This window comes from Hippocampus zosterae, chromosome 11, assembly GCF_025434085.1.
Source record: "Hippocampus zosterae strain Florida chromosome 11, ASM2543408v3, whole genome shotgun sequence".
Lineage (NCBI taxonomy): Eukaryota > Metazoa > Chordata > Actinopteri > Syngnathiformes > Syngnathidae > Hippocampus > Hippocampus zosterae.
In genome coordinates, this window is record NC_067461.1 from 2771861 (window position 1) to 2789535 (window position 17675).

The 17675-nt window shown below is 46.5% G+C and overlaps 2 protein-coding genes across 3 annotated transcripts in view; one reads left to right on the forward strand and one right to left on the reverse strand.

Moving 5' to 3' along the window:
* fam13c (family with sequence similarity 13 member C) overlaps positions 1-17675 on the forward strand; it is a 386051-nt gene that overhangs the window by 45503 nt on the left and 322873 nt on the right. The window lies entirely within an intron of this gene.
* Positions 1-17675, reverse strand: part of LOC127610020 (protein bicaudal C homolog 1-like) — a 49475-nt gene that overhangs the window by 10240 nt on the left and 21560 nt on the right. For both annotated transcript variants that reach the window (XM_052079711.1, XM_052079710.1), the window contains exons 4-10: positions 11441-11520; positions 10082-10240; positions 9844-9897; positions 6353-6535; positions 4356-4607; positions 1342-1473; positions 107-311 (exon numbers count right to left, since the gene is read on the reverse strand). In XM_052079711.1, coding sequence (XP_051935671.1) covers positions 107-311; positions 1342-1473; positions 4356-4607; positions 6353-6535; positions 9844-9897; positions 10082-10240; positions 11441-11520 — 1065 coding nt within the window. The remainder of the gene's footprint in view (positions 1-106; positions 312-1341; positions 1474-4355; positions 4608-6352; positions 6536-9843; positions 9898-10081; positions 10241-11440; positions 11521-17675) is intronic.

The following is a 17675-nucleotide window of genomic DNA, read 5'->3' on the forward strand; positions in this document are numbered from 1 at the left end:
AACTGCTGCTTAAAAGGTTTAGAGCCACACGACACGGATGCAATTTTGTGTCCGCGCAACGCTGGCGGACGGATCGGCGACGAGCTGCGTTTTTAATTCTTCCTACCCAGGTTGCTGAGCCCCAGACCAGCTGAGGCCAAGATGTCCAGGCCAACGGGACAGACGAGGGACGGCGAGGGCCCGTTGGGGGCCGGGTTGACGGCCACCGATGGCGAGTAGCAAGATACGCCGTTGTTTTCCAGGCCCAGCAGAAACTTCCGGGCCTCGTACATGTTCACGGCGTTCCTCTCCACGCTCTTGACGATTACGGACTGGAAAAGGGAGGAGAGAGAGAGACAGACGACGGTTGCGCAACAAAAGTGAGAGCCAAGAAAATGCTCAAATGCGTTTGTGTGTGTGTCTAACACACGTGAGGAGCATGGGAGGGAGGGGGGGGGGGGGTCAGATTTGGGAATGTTGGACTCGGACGTAGGGAGTGAAAGGGAGGATGGGGGTGAGGGGGGGGTGGAGAGACAAACATGATGGAAAGGAAGGAAGAGGTGAATTAAGGAGAGATTAGAATGACAAACAGCGTCGGTGTGGGAGTAACATTTGACGGATGACCCCCCCCCCCCACGCCCCCCGCCCCCCCCAACACATCACGCTCGCTCAGACACACGATGGAAATATGAGGTATCGCTCCCGACTTTGACGTCACATTCCAAGGCATGAGACTCACCCATAAAAAAGTCACCAGGAGGAATTCCTGAGAGAAACATGTGGCGACAATTATCGGACCCGCTTGAAAAGTATGTAATGATGACGGGCTTCAATTGCCGGGCTTTGCGAACGATGCCGCTTGGCTTTTATAAATAAACTGCGAGAGGTGATGCGATTTAAACTTTTTTTTTTTTCTCCCTGTCCTGAATGTTGGCATCCATGCGGATAGCCAAGTACAAATGTCAGCGTCCAGAGGAAACATGCTTGCCTGCTCTTTATATGTAAACAAAGCACTTTGAATTTCACACGCCGATCAACTAAGAATGCAAGCAACAGACAAAAAAAAAAAAAAAAAAAAAACAGTCAGCCAGCCGGTCGTCTTTCCTTTGCGTGCAGCTTGAGGACAGACTGTGGCTTTTCAAACGGCTGCAGACGCTGAGTGAACATGGCACCAGTCTTTTTTTTTTTTTCCATTTTAACTTGCTCACATACTGAAATGTGACCAGCCAATATGTTAGTTGAATCCGGACAGCGTCCTCGCTCGCCTTTGCGGACGCGAGGCGCTTTTCTTCAGATGGAATGCTGTCGTTTTCTCCCTTTGAAGCACGCAAGTAAAGGGCCGAAGGCTACGGACGATCATACCTTGCTGGGCTGCTTGGGCTTGGGCTTAATACTGATGAAGACATCCAGTTGCTCCATGAGGGCCGTGATACACTGAGGCTCCACCTCCACGTCTTCTTTAATGTCGAACATGAGCACCAGCGGCAGGCAGCCCTGACAGCAAAAAAGAAGGACATTAAAAAAATCAAAAAATCAGGGCTCAGAACTGGAGGCAACACACATGCGCTCGTCCAGGGGTGTGTACACTTTTGTGCTCAAGGATTACATTTGTCGAATGGACAGATTGTTCTCCAAGCACTTATATCAATAAATAACATGTTCAGATGTGCACTTAATAGTTTTTTTTCTACCAATAACATAATATTTCACCATATCTGTAAAATTGTTTATCTTACCTCATTGTTTATCGAAAAAAAATGTGCCAATTATTTAATAAAACAATACGATTTAATGAATTTAGATCAAGCGCCACAACAGTGAATTGAGGAAAGGCAGAAAATTAGGAAGGAATGGAACAGCAGGAATGAGAGACAAACACTGGGGGGGAAAAAAAAAGGCCGAGGCAAGCAATCATTTTCGGAATCTGATTCGGAAATGTTACAAAAGACAAAAAGGAGGGAAGGTAGGAAGAGACGAAAAGAAAAGTGATGGAAAAAGAAAGTTAGGAAGGGAGGAAGAAATGAAGGAAGGAAGGAGAGAGGAAAAGGAAAATGAAGGAAAGAAGAGAGGAAACAGAAAATGAAGGATGTAAGGAATGAAAGCAACAAGATGGAAACCAAACTGAGAAAGGAAGGAACGAAGCAAGGAAGGAAGGCAAACGGAATGAAGGAGGGAAAAGAGGAAGGAAAGTAAATTGAGGGAGGAGGAAAGGACGCAAGAAAGGAAGGAAGGGAAGAGATGAATGAAAGCCAGTTGGGGAAAGAAAGAAGAAAAAAAAGGAAAGGAAGTATCACGAGAGATTAAAGCTAATAAATGGAATTGATCTTGCGGGGGGGTTGCGGGGGGGGCTTGATGACCACTTTGTAATGTGCATTACTGCCACCTACAGGACTGAAAGGGGCAGTATCAGCCGGCACATAGCTAGCTAGCTAGCTATCCAGTTAGCTAGCTATACATAGCTAGCTAGCTAGCTATCCAGTTAGCTAGATAGCTAGCTAGCCATACAGAGAGACAGACAGCGAGCTAGCTAGCTAGCTAGCCAGCCATCCATCCAGCCGGACAGCCAGCTAGCTCGATAGATCGGTCAATCAATGTTATTAGAACAAAGTGGGAAGTTTGTTGCCCACATTATATCGACCGGTATATCTTAATAATAAAACCCGCTCCCGGGAGCAACGGCATAAATCTTCCATTTTATTATCACTTATAGAGTACCGGTAGTAGGTAAAAGCAATCCAATAAATACCCAGACTCCCCAGTGGAGGGTTTTCTTTTTTTTTTTTTTTTTTTTTTTTGAGTTTGGGGAAATTCCGCCAAGTGCAATATGCTTCACATTATCACCACCACAGGACTACAGACATCTATATTTTTGGGGCCGAGCGCTGCACGGCCGGCGCTCCTCTTGTGAGTGGGTGTAATTAGCAGCGGAGTAGCGCTGCTGCTGACGGGCTCCAGATCGGAGCTGTAATCAGCAGTGTGCCTGCGAAGGGGGGGGGCCAAATCACAAAGTACACTCTGACAGGCAGGACTCCCCATCCCTTAACGTCCACTTGACGCTTTATTTTAGACCTTTCTGTCTTTCTTCGAGGCTTTTTTTGTTTTTGGTTCCTTTGGCCTCCCCTGCCGCACTCGCGAAGCTGTTTTTCTTGCCGCTTCTCCAGTTTCCAAAGCATGAGAAAGGCATGTCCAGTCACCACAACTGCTCTGGTATTTGTTAACCGTTGTCCACGCCGGCTCGGAGGCTACAAGAACAAAGACGGGAAGGAATTTCTGTCCTATGCGATGCTGACGGGCCTTCAGTGCCAGTGGGGCATTATTTCCCACGTTTTAATTGTTTTTATTAAACCTCTAATTCATCCTGGTAAGGCATCAGAATACAGAGTCTCATTAGCGATGCCGAACGAGCAGCAGACAACAAAGTAAAACTCTACGTTTGCATTATTTAAAATTGTATAGGGCGGCCCGGTAGTCCAGTGGTTGGCACGTCGGCTTCACAGTGCAGAGGTACCGGGTTCGATTCCAGCTCCGGCCTCCCTGAGCTCCACTCACACCTAGGGACAATTTTAGAGTGTTCAATCAGCCTGCTACGCATGTTTTTGGAATGTGGGAGGAAACCGGAGCACCCGGAGAAAACCCACGCAGGCCCGGGGAGAACATGCAAACTCCACACAGGGAGGCCGGAGCTGGAATCGAACCCGGTACCTCTGCACTGTGAAGCCCACGTGCTAACCAGTGGACTACCGAACGCCCAATCTATCATTGGTATATCTATCAAAGATTTGTAAATGATCCCAAATGTTGGAATTGCAGTGTATATAAAAAAAAATAATAAATGAAAGTTACAAAAGAATTTGTTCATTCATTCAAAGTAGATTCTCTGATAAAAATGACTGAAATATTTCATGACTAAAATGTAAAACCTATTTTAGATACCGTACACATTCACAACCGATTGAACACAAACGCGGCTTTTCAGCGCACCCCTCCAGTCATCGGCAAAAATGACTTGGATAAGCGGTTTGGAAAATGGATGGATGGACTCGCGATGATGGGCCAAAACGGAGTGCTCAAGGGCACCCCTAAAAAAATATGAACTCTATTAACGCACTTCCGAAAAGCCAAACCAAATTGTCTCGAGATTGCAGTACGAAATCCGAGCAAACCATCATCATTAGCGGCAGTCAAGATAATGCGTCTAACTAGCGGCTACGTGGCAGCTTAATAGTTGCCGTTGAACTGCGCAAGCACGCTTCAGCCGCAGCTACGGCAGGCCAAGGTTCTTCCCAAACCCCAAAAGGTCACGGTGGTTGATGTCCACGAAAACAAAACGCTGGCGGCTTGAAGTCATTCCCCGTTAAGCGGCGCAAAATACGCACCATGAGGTACTGGCGGGCGAGGCACACCGACTCGATGGTGCCTTGGATGTAGACGGTGGACTTCTTCTGGGGGCCGTTGGGGTCGGGGAAGTGGATTTGGGCGCCGGTCCTCTGGGTGATGTGCTTGATGTTGCTGCCGTTGCGGCCTTTCATGAAGAGGTGGTGCTGGGGGGCGATGTCCAGGTGGGTGCTGACCGAGATGGTGCTCACCAGGCTGCCTGCCAAGTGCTCCAGCAGCAGAGCTGTGCCACGCTGGGCAAAAGTTTAAAAAAAATATATGTATAAAATTTTGTTTTATTGTTTTATTTTATATAAAAGGTTTGTCAAAACTGTACAGTTAACCCGCATTCATGGTTCCAACTGTTTTGCAAATTTTTATCCATTTTTTTCCTTTTCCGCCTTACTTTGGATGTAATCCCACTGTAGGCCGCTAGATGGCAGCAGCCTTTTTGTTTGTTTATTTGAACGCAGAATGAAAACTATTTATTTGAGATCAGCCTGTTTTTTTTTCCTGGAGGTTATTGGAAGTCAAATATTCTTCAGGCCTTCTTGTTTCCTTTGGGAGCTTTGCTGAAATTCGCGGAATATCCAACGCTAGGTAGCAACAATAGGGAAAAAAAACTAACAAATTAGGAATGATGAAATTAGAATGAACAAATTAGATGCTGAAACAAAACAACAGAGGAGCTCGAAGAACTCAATCTTTCTTTTTAGGTGGTTCTTGGTGTAAAAGGTTCGACTACGACAGGCTTATAGGATTTAGAATCGACGCACCAATTCTGCTAGATGTGTCCAAATTTATTTCCATTTTTTATTGAAAAATATATTAAAATGCATGGCTGGTTATGTTTTGATTAAATTCCGAAATCCAGAGCGCCAACGAGTGGCCAGGGATGCCTACTTGTGTTCAACCTAATTGGGTCCACAGGAGAGCTAGCATGCTAACGTTGCTGCTCAGTGCAGAAGCTCACCAAAAGCTTTTCTTGACCGCTTTACCACATAAATATTGTCTCTAAAATGATTATTCCCGGCGAGAAAATCAACAATAAAAGCATATTTAGAATCAATTCATTCATTTCGATCTGCTACATGCTCTCGCTTGGCCCTGTAAAGCACGTCTTTGCCATCATGCAAAAAAAGGGGAAAGCCATCCCCGCGCGCCGCGGCGGGTTTGTCAACCCGCCAAGATCTTCCCAGGGTCTCTCAGCGCCGCATAAATAGCGCTCGCACATTCCACTAATCATGTCGGCCTTCGCCTGGCCTCCTCACCCGCTCTGACCTACCCGCAAACTCGCCCAGACGCTTTTGGAAGGCATTTAAACTTCAACACGCACACTTGATTTAGCGCACGCAAGACTGCGAGCGCAGATGAGTAAATATACAAACTATATACACGGAGGCTTGGAAACGCACTCGCTGGCGAGGCCCCGCGTAGTCGGTGGGCACGATTTATTGGCAAGAGAGACGGGAAAACTCCCTGTGCCAGTTGACGAAGTGCGCCTGTTCCGGAAGAACGCACACGAGAACGCACTCGCTCAAGTACGAGTGGGCTAAGCTAAAAAGTTGAAGAGTTGCGCCGCCCCCGCAGCGGAGTTCACGCCCCCCCCCCCCAAACATCTCTCAGCACTCTCTTGGCTGCGGGGTGCCGCCAAGTCATGAGGCGGTTTGTGCGGGGAGGGAAAAAAAATAAAATAAATGAAAAAGGCAGCAATGCTGACAGCGTTGGTGGGCTAGCTAGCTTCCCTTCGCATTGCGGCCTCACCATGGAAACGGGCGAGCAAGATGGCTTCGGCTGCCGCTTCTCAATCTGTGGTCCCCGCACCGCGAGGCGGCTGGGGTGTGTGTGACAGTTGGAGCTTGGGCTGAACAAAATCGTTTGCAACAGCATCAAGATATTTTTTTCCCCTTTGACCCAAAAAGTTTGAGAAGCCCCGATTGACGAAAACGACTGAAATGAGAAAGCGAGCCCATGGCGCCCAGTCACCCCCCCCCCTCACCTTGACGGCGTTGGCGTTGTTTTGGGAGCCGCGCACCACGCCGGTGGCCCTGTACAGACGCGTCGGGGGCTTGAAGGACACGGCCAGGTTGTACGTCTGCGAGATGGCCTGCACGCTGGGCGAGCTCGGGTCCGACTGCATGATGGCGGGCAGCTCGAAAGACAGCACGAGAGGGAGCAGCTCCTGCCAATGAGTACGGACAGACGCACCGTTTGGGATGGGCCAAAATGAAAATGCACAGCTCGTGTTTTTTACTTGGTCTCAATTTTCTCTCCGACTATTGCTGCTGCTGCTCGCCTAGTCGCAACACCCTAGAGCATTATGTCCAAAGTCCGGCCCGGGGGCCAAATCCGGCCCGCGGTGGAATTTCATCCGGCCCTCGGCCCCTGTCATAAAATCAGTGCCGTCTGGCCCGCAGGTTGGGCGCAACGGAACACGTGTTGCATTGACTGAGGTCTCGTAGACTGGTGAGTGATGTTTCATCGAGTACTGCTTCCCTCTAGTGGCTAAATGAGTAATAGCATTTAGACACTAGAGGGCATCACTCACGAGTTAACAAGACATCACTCCGTGTTTATATTGACTGATGTCATATGATTGTTGAAATTAAAATAAAAATGGAAATGTGAAACAGACTGGCTTACTCAAATTTGTTGAACAATATTGTTGTTCAATGTAAAGAATGTCAGCCAAGGTCGGCCCCCCGACATTTTACCACATAAAATCAGGCCCCATTGGCAAAAAGTTTGGACACCCCTGCCCTAGAGCTCTATTCGCATGCGACCAAAGACTTTCTCATCACCGATTGTAACCTCAGCGGCGGAGGCAGATCATCAGCGGCCCAACAAATAACGCAGACGGACGGTACGACTTCACTCCGTGGTAACTTATGCGTGCAGTTAAACGCGCAGACAGCGCACACACACACACACACACACACACACATACTGGTGCGCAGACATGTTCTCCAAACATTGCAATGGCTTTCGGGCAGAGCGCCTCGATGGGTTTGGCTTCCAGTGAAGGGCAAGCGGCATGAATCGCCGCGACCAAACAAATGCCTCCACTGATCAGTCCCATATGCGCTCGGCATTTCGTTTTTTGGATCAGGCTTCCTTCCACACTTGCGCTCCGAGGGAATCGAGACGTTTAGGTCGGAGCGAAAGAAACGACAGCCGGACCGATGCAATCAATGAAGAAAAAGCTTTACTTTTATATTTGGAGCCGAGCTCAGCGTTACTCTCAAAACCGCTACCTGGAGTCCTGTTACAAGTTGAAAGCATGGCTGGAAAACGTCAGTGAGGTCTAAAAAGAGGGTGGAAAATGTAAGGATCTCGGAGGTAAAGCCAGCTTTCATCACTTGTCTGTTCGGGTTGAGCGTGCAAAGCTTCTGGGAAGCCCCCCCGACAATTCACCATTTCAACAACCCATTAAAACAAAACAAAACAAAAAAAAAGTCCATACAATCTAATGTGTGTCAGTCTGAATGCATATTTGAATGATTAAAAAAAAATTGGCCAAGTACTAAAACTAAACAAAAAAATCAAGCATTTCTCTCCGCTCTCAAATAGTGTGTGGAAAATGGGGGAGGTTGAATGCAGCAATCAACATGTAACTGTCAATCAAACAGCAAGTCTACGACATTGCAAAAATGGATGAGACGTCGTCGAGCAAATAACTACATGATAATTACATGATAATAACTTTGTCAAGCCTGCGGGGGTCGGAATAAATTTGCGGCAACAACGAAGCAATGCCACACGCTGACTGTCGATAAATAAAAGAAAATAAATCAGCCTTGCTCACTCTTCCACCTCTCTCATGTTCAATGAGGCGCTCTAAAGTGGCCTGAGGGGAAAATGTATTTTTCCAGGCGGAAACATCTGTACATGCACTCAAATTACTCCCAAAAAGCAGAACGTATGACTCGAAACATCATTTTAAACGGCAATGAAAAAGCCTTTCGAAATGTTCTCCACTCAATAAAAACTGACCAGGGCCCAGCGTTTGGCTTCAGACGCCGAGTTTGGGTGTAAGTGAGCTTTTAAGTGTCTTGAAATTTTTTTTTCAAGGCTTCAACTGAGGCCGAATAACTATTTCCAGGAAAATAATTGGCTGTACACGCAAACGAGTGAAAGGGCAGAATCAATTTGTGGGCGGCTGTCATGCTAGATAAAAGTTTGGTTGGACGCGCGATCTACGTTCCAACCCTCACCTATGGTCACGAGCTGTGGGTCGTGACCGAAAGAACGAGATCCCGGATACAAGCGGCCGAAATGAGTTTTCTCCGCAGGGTGTCCGGGCTCTCCCTTAGAGATAAGGTGAGAAGCTCGGTCATCCGGGAGGGGCTCCGAGTCGAGCCGCTTCTCCTCCACATCGAGAGGAGCCAGATGAGGTGGCTTGGGCATCTGATTCGGATGCCTCCTGAACGCCTCCCTGGTGAGGTGTTCCGGGCATGTCCCACCGGGAGGAGACCCCGAGGAAGACCCAGGACACGCTGGAGAGACTGTGTCACCCAGCTGGCCTGGGAACGCCTCGGGATCCCCGGGGAGAGCTGGAAGAAGTAGCTAGGGAGAGGGAAGTCTGGGCTTCCCTGCTAAAGCTGTTGCCCCCGCGACCCGGCCCCGGATAAGCGGTAGAAGATGGATGGATGGATGGATGGATGCGCGCAGATTAGCTTTAGCTAACATCATTAGCTTCCAGTGCGATATCGCTGATTGGGAAAGCAACCACCTTGTCAATGTGCTTCACACAGTTAAAAAATACACGAGGCATTTCAGAAATTTGCAGTTAAAAAGATACATTTTGATTTGAAAGATGTTAATCTAAGTATGGGGAGCAGGAGGTAGGGGGCGAAGGGGGGGGGGGGGGTTCTTAACCCGTTTTTAAACGTGCATGTAGCACAAGAACAAAATGCTAATTTATCATGTTTGCTTTGAATTCTGAGCACCACGGAATGACTCAAGTCGGCTAACCTATGAGCCTAACTGGCTTTATATTAAGAAACTTACTACCCCCCCCCCCCCCCCCATAAAACACACACACACACTTGGGTAAAAAAAAAAAGCCGAACTCATGGCGGGATGACTAGCACTGAAATTATTGCTTCCTCTGGGTATTTTGACACAAAACATGTCACGAAAACGTTATTAAAACACCTGGGAACTGGTTTAAATTATGGAAAAAAAACCAAAAAGACCCCCCCCCCCCACCCCCAATATGTCTCCTTTCAAAACAAAAAGGAGCCGAGTCAGAATAGCGTGCAATTTGAGTGAAGACGGGAGTGCTGAGCTGTGCGAGTAGGAAACTGGAAGGCGTGAAACCAAAAACGAGCACTAGCGTCCAAAAATGATCTCAGAACTCTCTGACCGAAGTGAGTTGAAAGAAAATCTATAGTGGACGTCCTCCAATCAAATGTCTGCAAGCGTTCCCGCAGCCAATAAGTGCAGAGAGTTTCGGAAGCGTTGTGGGTGCGAGTATCCCAAACTTACCCGGATTTTAACTCGAGCCGCCTCCACCCCTCCGGGCTGCCCCGCGATTGACACCTGTTGACCATGACAAAAAGCAACATGTTAGGAAACGAGGCCAAGATTGATTTGGCTGGCTTGATTTCGATGTCGAGTGCTCTTGGGAGGGTGGGGAAAAAAAAAAACCCTCAACAACCTGGCCTTTATTTCCACTTAGTATTTGCCAAACGCCGCATACGCGACCAGGCGCGGACATACGCACCTGGTTGCTTTTCTCTGCCTGGTTGTTCCTGTTGGAGTCGGGGAAATGGATGTGGCAGCCCGTCTCCTCCATCACCCGCTTGATGTTGTTGCCGCCCTTGCCGATCACGTGCGAGTGCTCCGTGTGCGACACGTCCATTTTCAGCGTTACCCTGTTGCTCTGCGGACATCCGGGACAGAGGCCGCCAATTAGCAAAGCGCATTGAAACGGCCGCAGCCGTTGTAGGAAGGTTTCTCGCGAGCGTTAACGTCGATGTTTACGGCACATGATATGTTAGCATTAAGCTAGCAGAATTTCATTAGCACGAATGACAAAGAATATTTGAAAGAATATGGCCAGAGTCTTCCTGAAGAAAACAAACAAACAAACAAACAAAAACCAACAAATACAAAATAATGATGTAATTTCAGATACTACAGGAAGTGATTTTGTTCAATTGAAATGGAAATATGAAAACAAACATGACAACATTAGCAGCTTCCAGAATTGACGTGAAATTTTTATTTGGGGGATTATATACATTTTTTTGTGTGTTTGTTTTCCAAACTTGGCTTCTAGTGTTCCTCGTTGTTTAATGTGAGCGTGGCCTTAGCACTCCATCGTAGTTTAGCAAAAATCGTGCAAGAGGCTGATTGCTCATATTGGAAGGCAACAGATGGGACTGGCGGAGCGTTGTCCTATTTGGCCGTTCACAGTGCACGGATGAGTGGCTGCCCCCAGGGGGTGCCACCGCGCGGTCGCCCAGGTGATGCAATTGTGCTGTGCTGTTGCCATGGCAATGAACCCCCCCACCACCACCCCACATATCACTGAAGACCTGCACGTCTGATTGTCCCTATGTGGGGAAATTGTACCCAGAGGGAGTGGCGGGCGTTCTTTTTCGGTACCTGGGCCTTCTTCAGTGGAGATTTACACACTTGCGACATCAAGCTGAAGCAGCAAAAACATCACTTAAAAAAAAAATATATATATATATATATATACATTCGACTCACCAGCTGTGCTGATGATTAAATGCTTAATAGACTTGTTTAGCTAATTGATGTTGACTGGAACACATTTTGCTCTGTCCAAATCATCGGAGAACGGAAAAATGATGACGTCATCAAAGACCCCAATGAGGGCCAATTTGAACTCTGATTGAGGCAAAAAAAATAAATAATAATAAGTTACACCAACCAATATGAATGATTCTGAAAGCCCTGGGCAGATTAGAATGGCATGGCAACAGACAGGCTGAAATGTGATTGGACAAAAAACAAAAAACAAAAATAATAATTAAAAAAATATTTTTTTATATATATTTTTTTTTAAATAAAAATACATTATATATATATATATATGCAGCTCGATATTTACCTTTGTATCGAGCACTGACATAATTCTCTCTTTGGCGTCCCTGACGTGTTCCCTCTTGCCGCACACCTTGATGTGAGGATCTGCACAGCACAAAGAGACAGCGAGAGAGAAAGACAAACAGAAAGAGACAGCGAGACATACAGACAGACAGACAGACAGACAGACAGACAGACAGAAAGAAAGGGCGGGTCAGGACAATGGGTGACAACATAAACACAACATGGCCGCTCGTCCTCGCAGTCTGCCACCATCGACAAATTGCAGCGGGGCCGAAAAGCCCAGCCACGATAATTGCAGCTTTTGATAAGAGCACGCTGGCATTCCGAGTCTGCTTGCAACCGCGGCGGCATGTGAGAAAGTGGGGGGGGGGGGGGGTGTCCGCCACCGCTCTGTAAATTTATATACTCGGCCGATCGGTCTGTCATTCAGTGACGTCTGAGCTGAAATGATTACTCCGCGCGTCGCATTTTCCCTTAAATAGACGACACAAAAACATCACGTGGCGCATATCGCGCTGCTCAACCTCGTATTGCCACTGCGAGACGCAAAGCACGGAAAGCTTCTTTTCTGCACATGTGGTTTGCTTTTTCTTTGGCTTTGATGCGGCATCAACAAGTAGTCTGGCCGGCTGTCGTTCACTTGTTTTTTTTTTTTTTTTTTTGCTTTGTTTGTGAGCAAAAAGTTGGGATACATTGTATTGGTGGCCGTGAACTCAACTCAGCTGACTTCACAATAAGCAGCAATTTGGTAGAAATTCAACAAATCTTCAAAAAATAGAATTCAGGAGGTTCACCGTCATTAATCTGGCCATCTTAGTGAGTATTGAAAACAAAAACAAAACAAAAATATATATATATATATATATATAAATATATATAAAGAAGCGGCCCGGTAGTCCAGTGGTTAGCACGTCGGCTTCACAGTGCAGAGGTACCGGGTTTGATTCCAGCTCCGGCCTCCCTGTGTGGAGTTTGCATGTTCTCCCCGGGCCTGCGTGGGTTTTCTCCGGGTGCTCCGGTTTCCTCCCACATTCCAAAAATATGCATGGCAGGCTGATTGGACGCTCTAAATTGTCCCTAGGTGTGAGTGTGGGCGTGGATGGTTGTTCGTCTCTGTGTGCCCTGCGATTGGCTGGCAACCGATTCAGGGTGTCCCCCGCCTACTGCCCGGAGACAGCTGGGATAGGCTCCAGCACCCCCCGCGACCCTAGTGATGATCAAGCGGTACGGATGATGAATGAATGAATATATAAAGAAAAAGAAAAATCACCCAGTCAATCACCCTCAACGCTGCCACAAGATCCGCACGTTGCATTGCAGTGATTGGCTGGAAACTTTTGACCTGGCGTACGTTTGCTGAGGTCACCTGCTCAACTCTACGCAAGTTAAAATCGAGAGAGGGCAATGACAACCTCTAAGTATGGCGGCGTGACACCTCGACGCAAACTAGTTTATTGTGTAACCCCAAAGCCTCCAAAGTCATTGTATAGCAAGGGCCCCCCCCTTGGACTTATGACCACTTTCTTCTCAGATATCCACACAACGCAACGGCGGCTAATGCTTCTAATGCTTACATCTTGAGGGGCCCCCCTGTGGAATCAAACACACGCAGTGACACACAATTGCGCAGTAAATACACTCGAGGAAGTCCTCCAAGACCCCTTTCCAAGAATTCCCGCTCCCTCCCTCTATACATACACACACAGCGCTCGCAGTATCTCAGATTTACAGTCTGGCCTTCAGAGAGGCCGCACTGAATCCCATTTATTGTTTCGACGTCGCTTCTGCATTCTGTGGGTCTCTCGATGCGCATGTTTACACTTTGGGGGTCTGGGCGGGGCAGAATAATTTGTGATGACGACGGAATTCCGAAGTGTATGGAAACAGAGAGACAGAAAACATGACCAAAAAAAAAAAAAGAAAAGCCTTTCACATTCCTGCATGACAAAGCTGTGAATGGCCGCCAGTAATACCCCATTTGGGCGTTAGAGGGCGCTCCTCCAGTGTCCCCACTCTAACCTGCAAGAGCACATCTGGCAAACATTATCCGGGCCTGCCCTGCAGTTGTGATGTACAACACCCCCGCATTTTTGAAGCAAAGTGTGGCGTAGGCTTTTTTTTAAGAGGGGGGGGGGGGTAAAAAATGTGCACCTAACAGCTTAATTTGGCACACGCAACAGCTAGAAAAACAAACAAAAATAAGAGCAGACGTTCAGGCTGCAGAAGGTGAGAGATTTCAGTCGCACAAAGAGGGAAGCTTTTGACCCGCAGCTCACTCCTGGAAACGGCTAGTATGCAAAGCGCCCTCAAAAATCTTGTCTTTTTCATACTGGAACAGGTATGTCTTCATGTTTTTTTTCAGACATTTAATAAGGAGCAAGTAGAGGATGTTACGGGGGATTTCCATTTGATTTATTTATTTGAAAGCATTCTCAACTCAAATGATCTGAAATTTTGACAAAACTTGTCAAAACGAGTTAGGTTTGATGTTAAGCTTAAATTGAATTTTAATGTCAGTTTGATTAAAAGGCTTTTTTTTGTGGGGGAGGGGGGGGGGGGAATTGAATATGCTGGAATAACAAAGTCGACCAGGAATGTGCCGTGTGCACTTTTGAGGAAATTTAATTCAAATACGTTGAAAGCAGTTTTGGACATGGCACAAAAAAATAAAATAAAATAAAAATTACGAGGTGTGTTTGGGCGTGAGCTGTGGTCTACAGCAGCTCTCTGCAAGGGTCCTCATTTTTTTGTTTGTCCCTTTACAGTACCTTCCTTATTCTATTTTTTTTAAAAACGTGAGCCTCATTAAGTCAAGGTCAGACTGCATTTATATTTTATATTTTTTAAAATATTTTGCAACACCTGCAGAGAGCAGACTTCATGTGTGTCATTTGCTTCCTTGGAGTATTAAAATCACCGGGGGGGGGGGGGGGGGGCTCACACGCACGCACACGATGAGGTGAACGTCTGGCCTTATCGCGGGCCCTGCAGGTGGCAGAGACGCACGTAGGTAATGATTGGAACAGGCAAGCTCACATTTTGATCGGGCGCAATCCTGGCTTGGGGAAAGGTGACAAACATCTGCCGCTCGCCTGCCGACTTTGAAACCGTTTCCAGACTGGCCGTGAAAGGCGACCCCGGCGCAAAGTTACGGAAAAATGCCTGGCAAAAAAATAACACGCAGTCCCGCGCATCACATCATCAGTGAGTCGTAGCTGAGTCAGTCACAGACTGCTGGGAACAGCCTTTTGTAAAATGTGCCTTTCGACAAAGATAAAACTTTTTTTTTAATGCTCCAAGAATTAAGATTTACAACAGCGAAAACAAAAGCAAAATTCACATTCTGGCATTTAATTAAACTACACACGGTCCCGTTTTACCGAGATTCATGGGCGAAGTAAATTAAATCCAACTCCCACATCGGCGCAGCCCTCCCTCTCACAGGTCCGCCTGCATTCATCTGTGAAATGACCCGCATCGGTTTTCCGGTCACGTGCTGTGCACGATTTGGTCACAAAAATGGAGCCCGTGGTCAAGTGTTGTGCGATGTTAACAAGACTTTTTTTTTTTTAATGTAATTTATTATTTAAGAAAAGCTTTCTGCCATAAATGTTTTGGTTTTAAATTCCACACTTTGGTATTCTGTCCAATACACTAATGGACAAAAAAAGATACAATTGCATTTCTGGTGCAAAATCACGTGACAGCTGTATTTATTTTATATATATTTTTAAGAATATTTGTTTTCATCGTACAGCGCTGATATTTTAAATTTTTCTACTTTTGCCGCTGGTCTTTTTTTTTTGAACCACCAGATGATGCATCACGCCTCTTTTATTTTGCCCTTACACCAGTTTGTTCACGTGCGGTCACTCTGTTTCTCACGTCTTCTTCCAAGAACACGTGCTCATAACCGGAAGGCTTTTTTTAAGGGATTTTTAAGGGAGGAGGGCTGATGACACCACTCCGGAAAAGACTCGACGCTTCACGCGAAGGTTAAAACGTCCATTTAGCACACCGACAACGCGTGCCAGGTGGTGACGGCGAACTCCTTTGTGTGAGACGACTTCTTATGTCATTTTGTCAAACATCTATTGCGAGTGAGTCAGGAAGTTACATAATGCCGTTGGACTGCACATCTGGCCCCCGAGGGCTCGCGTTGACAGTTCTCCTGTGGACAACAAAGTGGGCGGGGCCACAACGCCGTGTGGAAGTTCGTCGATCGGCACGCCCACTGGACGAGCTCCAAATGAGCGCCATCATGGTTTATGAGGAACAGAGCACTGGAACAACTGACTAATGAACACCGGGGCTCTTGTTGGAAATGACGCCCACCCGCCCGGATCTTTTTTTTTTTTTTTTAAGAATTCCTGTGCTTACGAGAGTCGCAGGTTTTCAGGAGTCTAAGACACCCTGAATCCATCGCGAGCCACTCACATGGCACATCCGGACAACAATCATATTCATTCTCAAAATCAATACAAAGTCAAGTAGCGGGTGGCACATTTGGTACCTGGGCCTTCAGTTGGGACTTGCGTGAATTAAACCAATTTTGAGTAACACTAGTAGCAACTATTAAAAACAAAACAACAACAAAAAAAACAATACTTCGCAAAAACGCAATACGAATTAATCAGCTGACGGGAAAATAAAGACGTCATTGAGGATGAATTTGAAATCTCATTATTTAAAGAAAGAATTCCATTGCTAAAATAGTTACATTAGCAGAGTGGAAGCTAGCTACCGGCTAGCAACGGCGATCTTTTCCTATCCATTAGTGTGACCAGCTAGCTACAGCTAACAATCGGCTACCTACAGCATGAATTTGAAATCTGATTAGTGAAAGAAAGCGTTCCATTGCCAAAACAGTTACATCATCAGAGTAGCAACGATCTAGCAGCTAGCTACGGCCATCTTTTCCTATCCATTAGTGTGACCAGCTAGCTACAGCTAACAGCCGGCTACCTACAGCATGAATTTGAAATCTGATTAGTGAAAGAAAGCGTTCCATTGCCAAAACGGTTACATCATCAGAGTAGCAGCGATCTAGCAGCTAGCTACGGCCATCTTTTCCTATCCATTATTGTGAACAGCTAGCTACAGCTAACAACCGGCTACGTACAGCATGAATTTGAAATCTGATTAGTGAAAGAAAGCGTTCCGTTACCTAAACAGTTACTTCATCAGAGTAGCAACAATCTAGCAGCTAGCTACGGCTATCTTTTCCTATCCATTAGTGTGACCAGCTAGCTACAGCTAACAACCGGCTACCTACAGCATGAATTTGAAATCTGATTAGTGAAAGAAAGCGTTCCGTTGCCAAAATAGTTACATCATCAGAGTAGCAACGATCTAGCAGCTAGCTACGGCTATCTTTTCCTATCCATTAGTGTGACCAGCTAGCTACAGCTAACAACCGGCTACGTACAGCATGAATTTGAAATCTGATTAGTGAAAGAAAGCGTTCCGTTGCCTAAACAGTTACTTCATCAGAGTAGCAACAATCTAGCAGCTAGCTACGGCTATCTTTTCCTATCCATTAGTGTGACCAGCTAGCTACAGCTAACAACCGGCTACCTACAGCATGAATTTGAAATCTGATTAGTGAAAGAAAGCGTTCCGTTGCCAAAACAGTTACATCATCAGAGTAGCAACAATCTAGCAGCTAGCTAAGGCTATCTTTTCCTATCCATTAGTGTGACCAGCTAGCTACAGCTAACAACCGGCTACGTAGAGCATGAATATGAAATCTGATTAGTGAAAGAAAGCGTTCCGTTGCCAAAACAGTTACATCATCAGAGTAGCAACAATCTAGCAGCTAGCTAAGGCTATCTTTTCCTATCCATTAAGTGTGACCAGCTAGCTACAGCTGACAACCGGCTACGTACAGCATGAATTTGAAATCTGATTAGTGAAAGAAAGCGTTCCGTTGCCAAAACGGTTACATCATCAGCGTAGCAACGATCTAGCAGCTAGCTACGGCTATCTTTACCTATCCATTAGTGTGACTGGGCGAGCTACAGCTGGAAACCGGCTAGCTACGGGCTAGCCTAGCTTCTTCTTCCACCACGCTTGTCTGAATGCCCTGTAGAAATCTTTGTGCGTGTTGTGTTCTGTTGGTGACATCAAGCACGCACCATTAAAACAGTTCGTACACACTTGCTATGTTTTCACCATGGGAGGGATCTCTCACAAAAAAATTGGGTCAGACGTTAAGAGGCGGTAACCCCCTACGG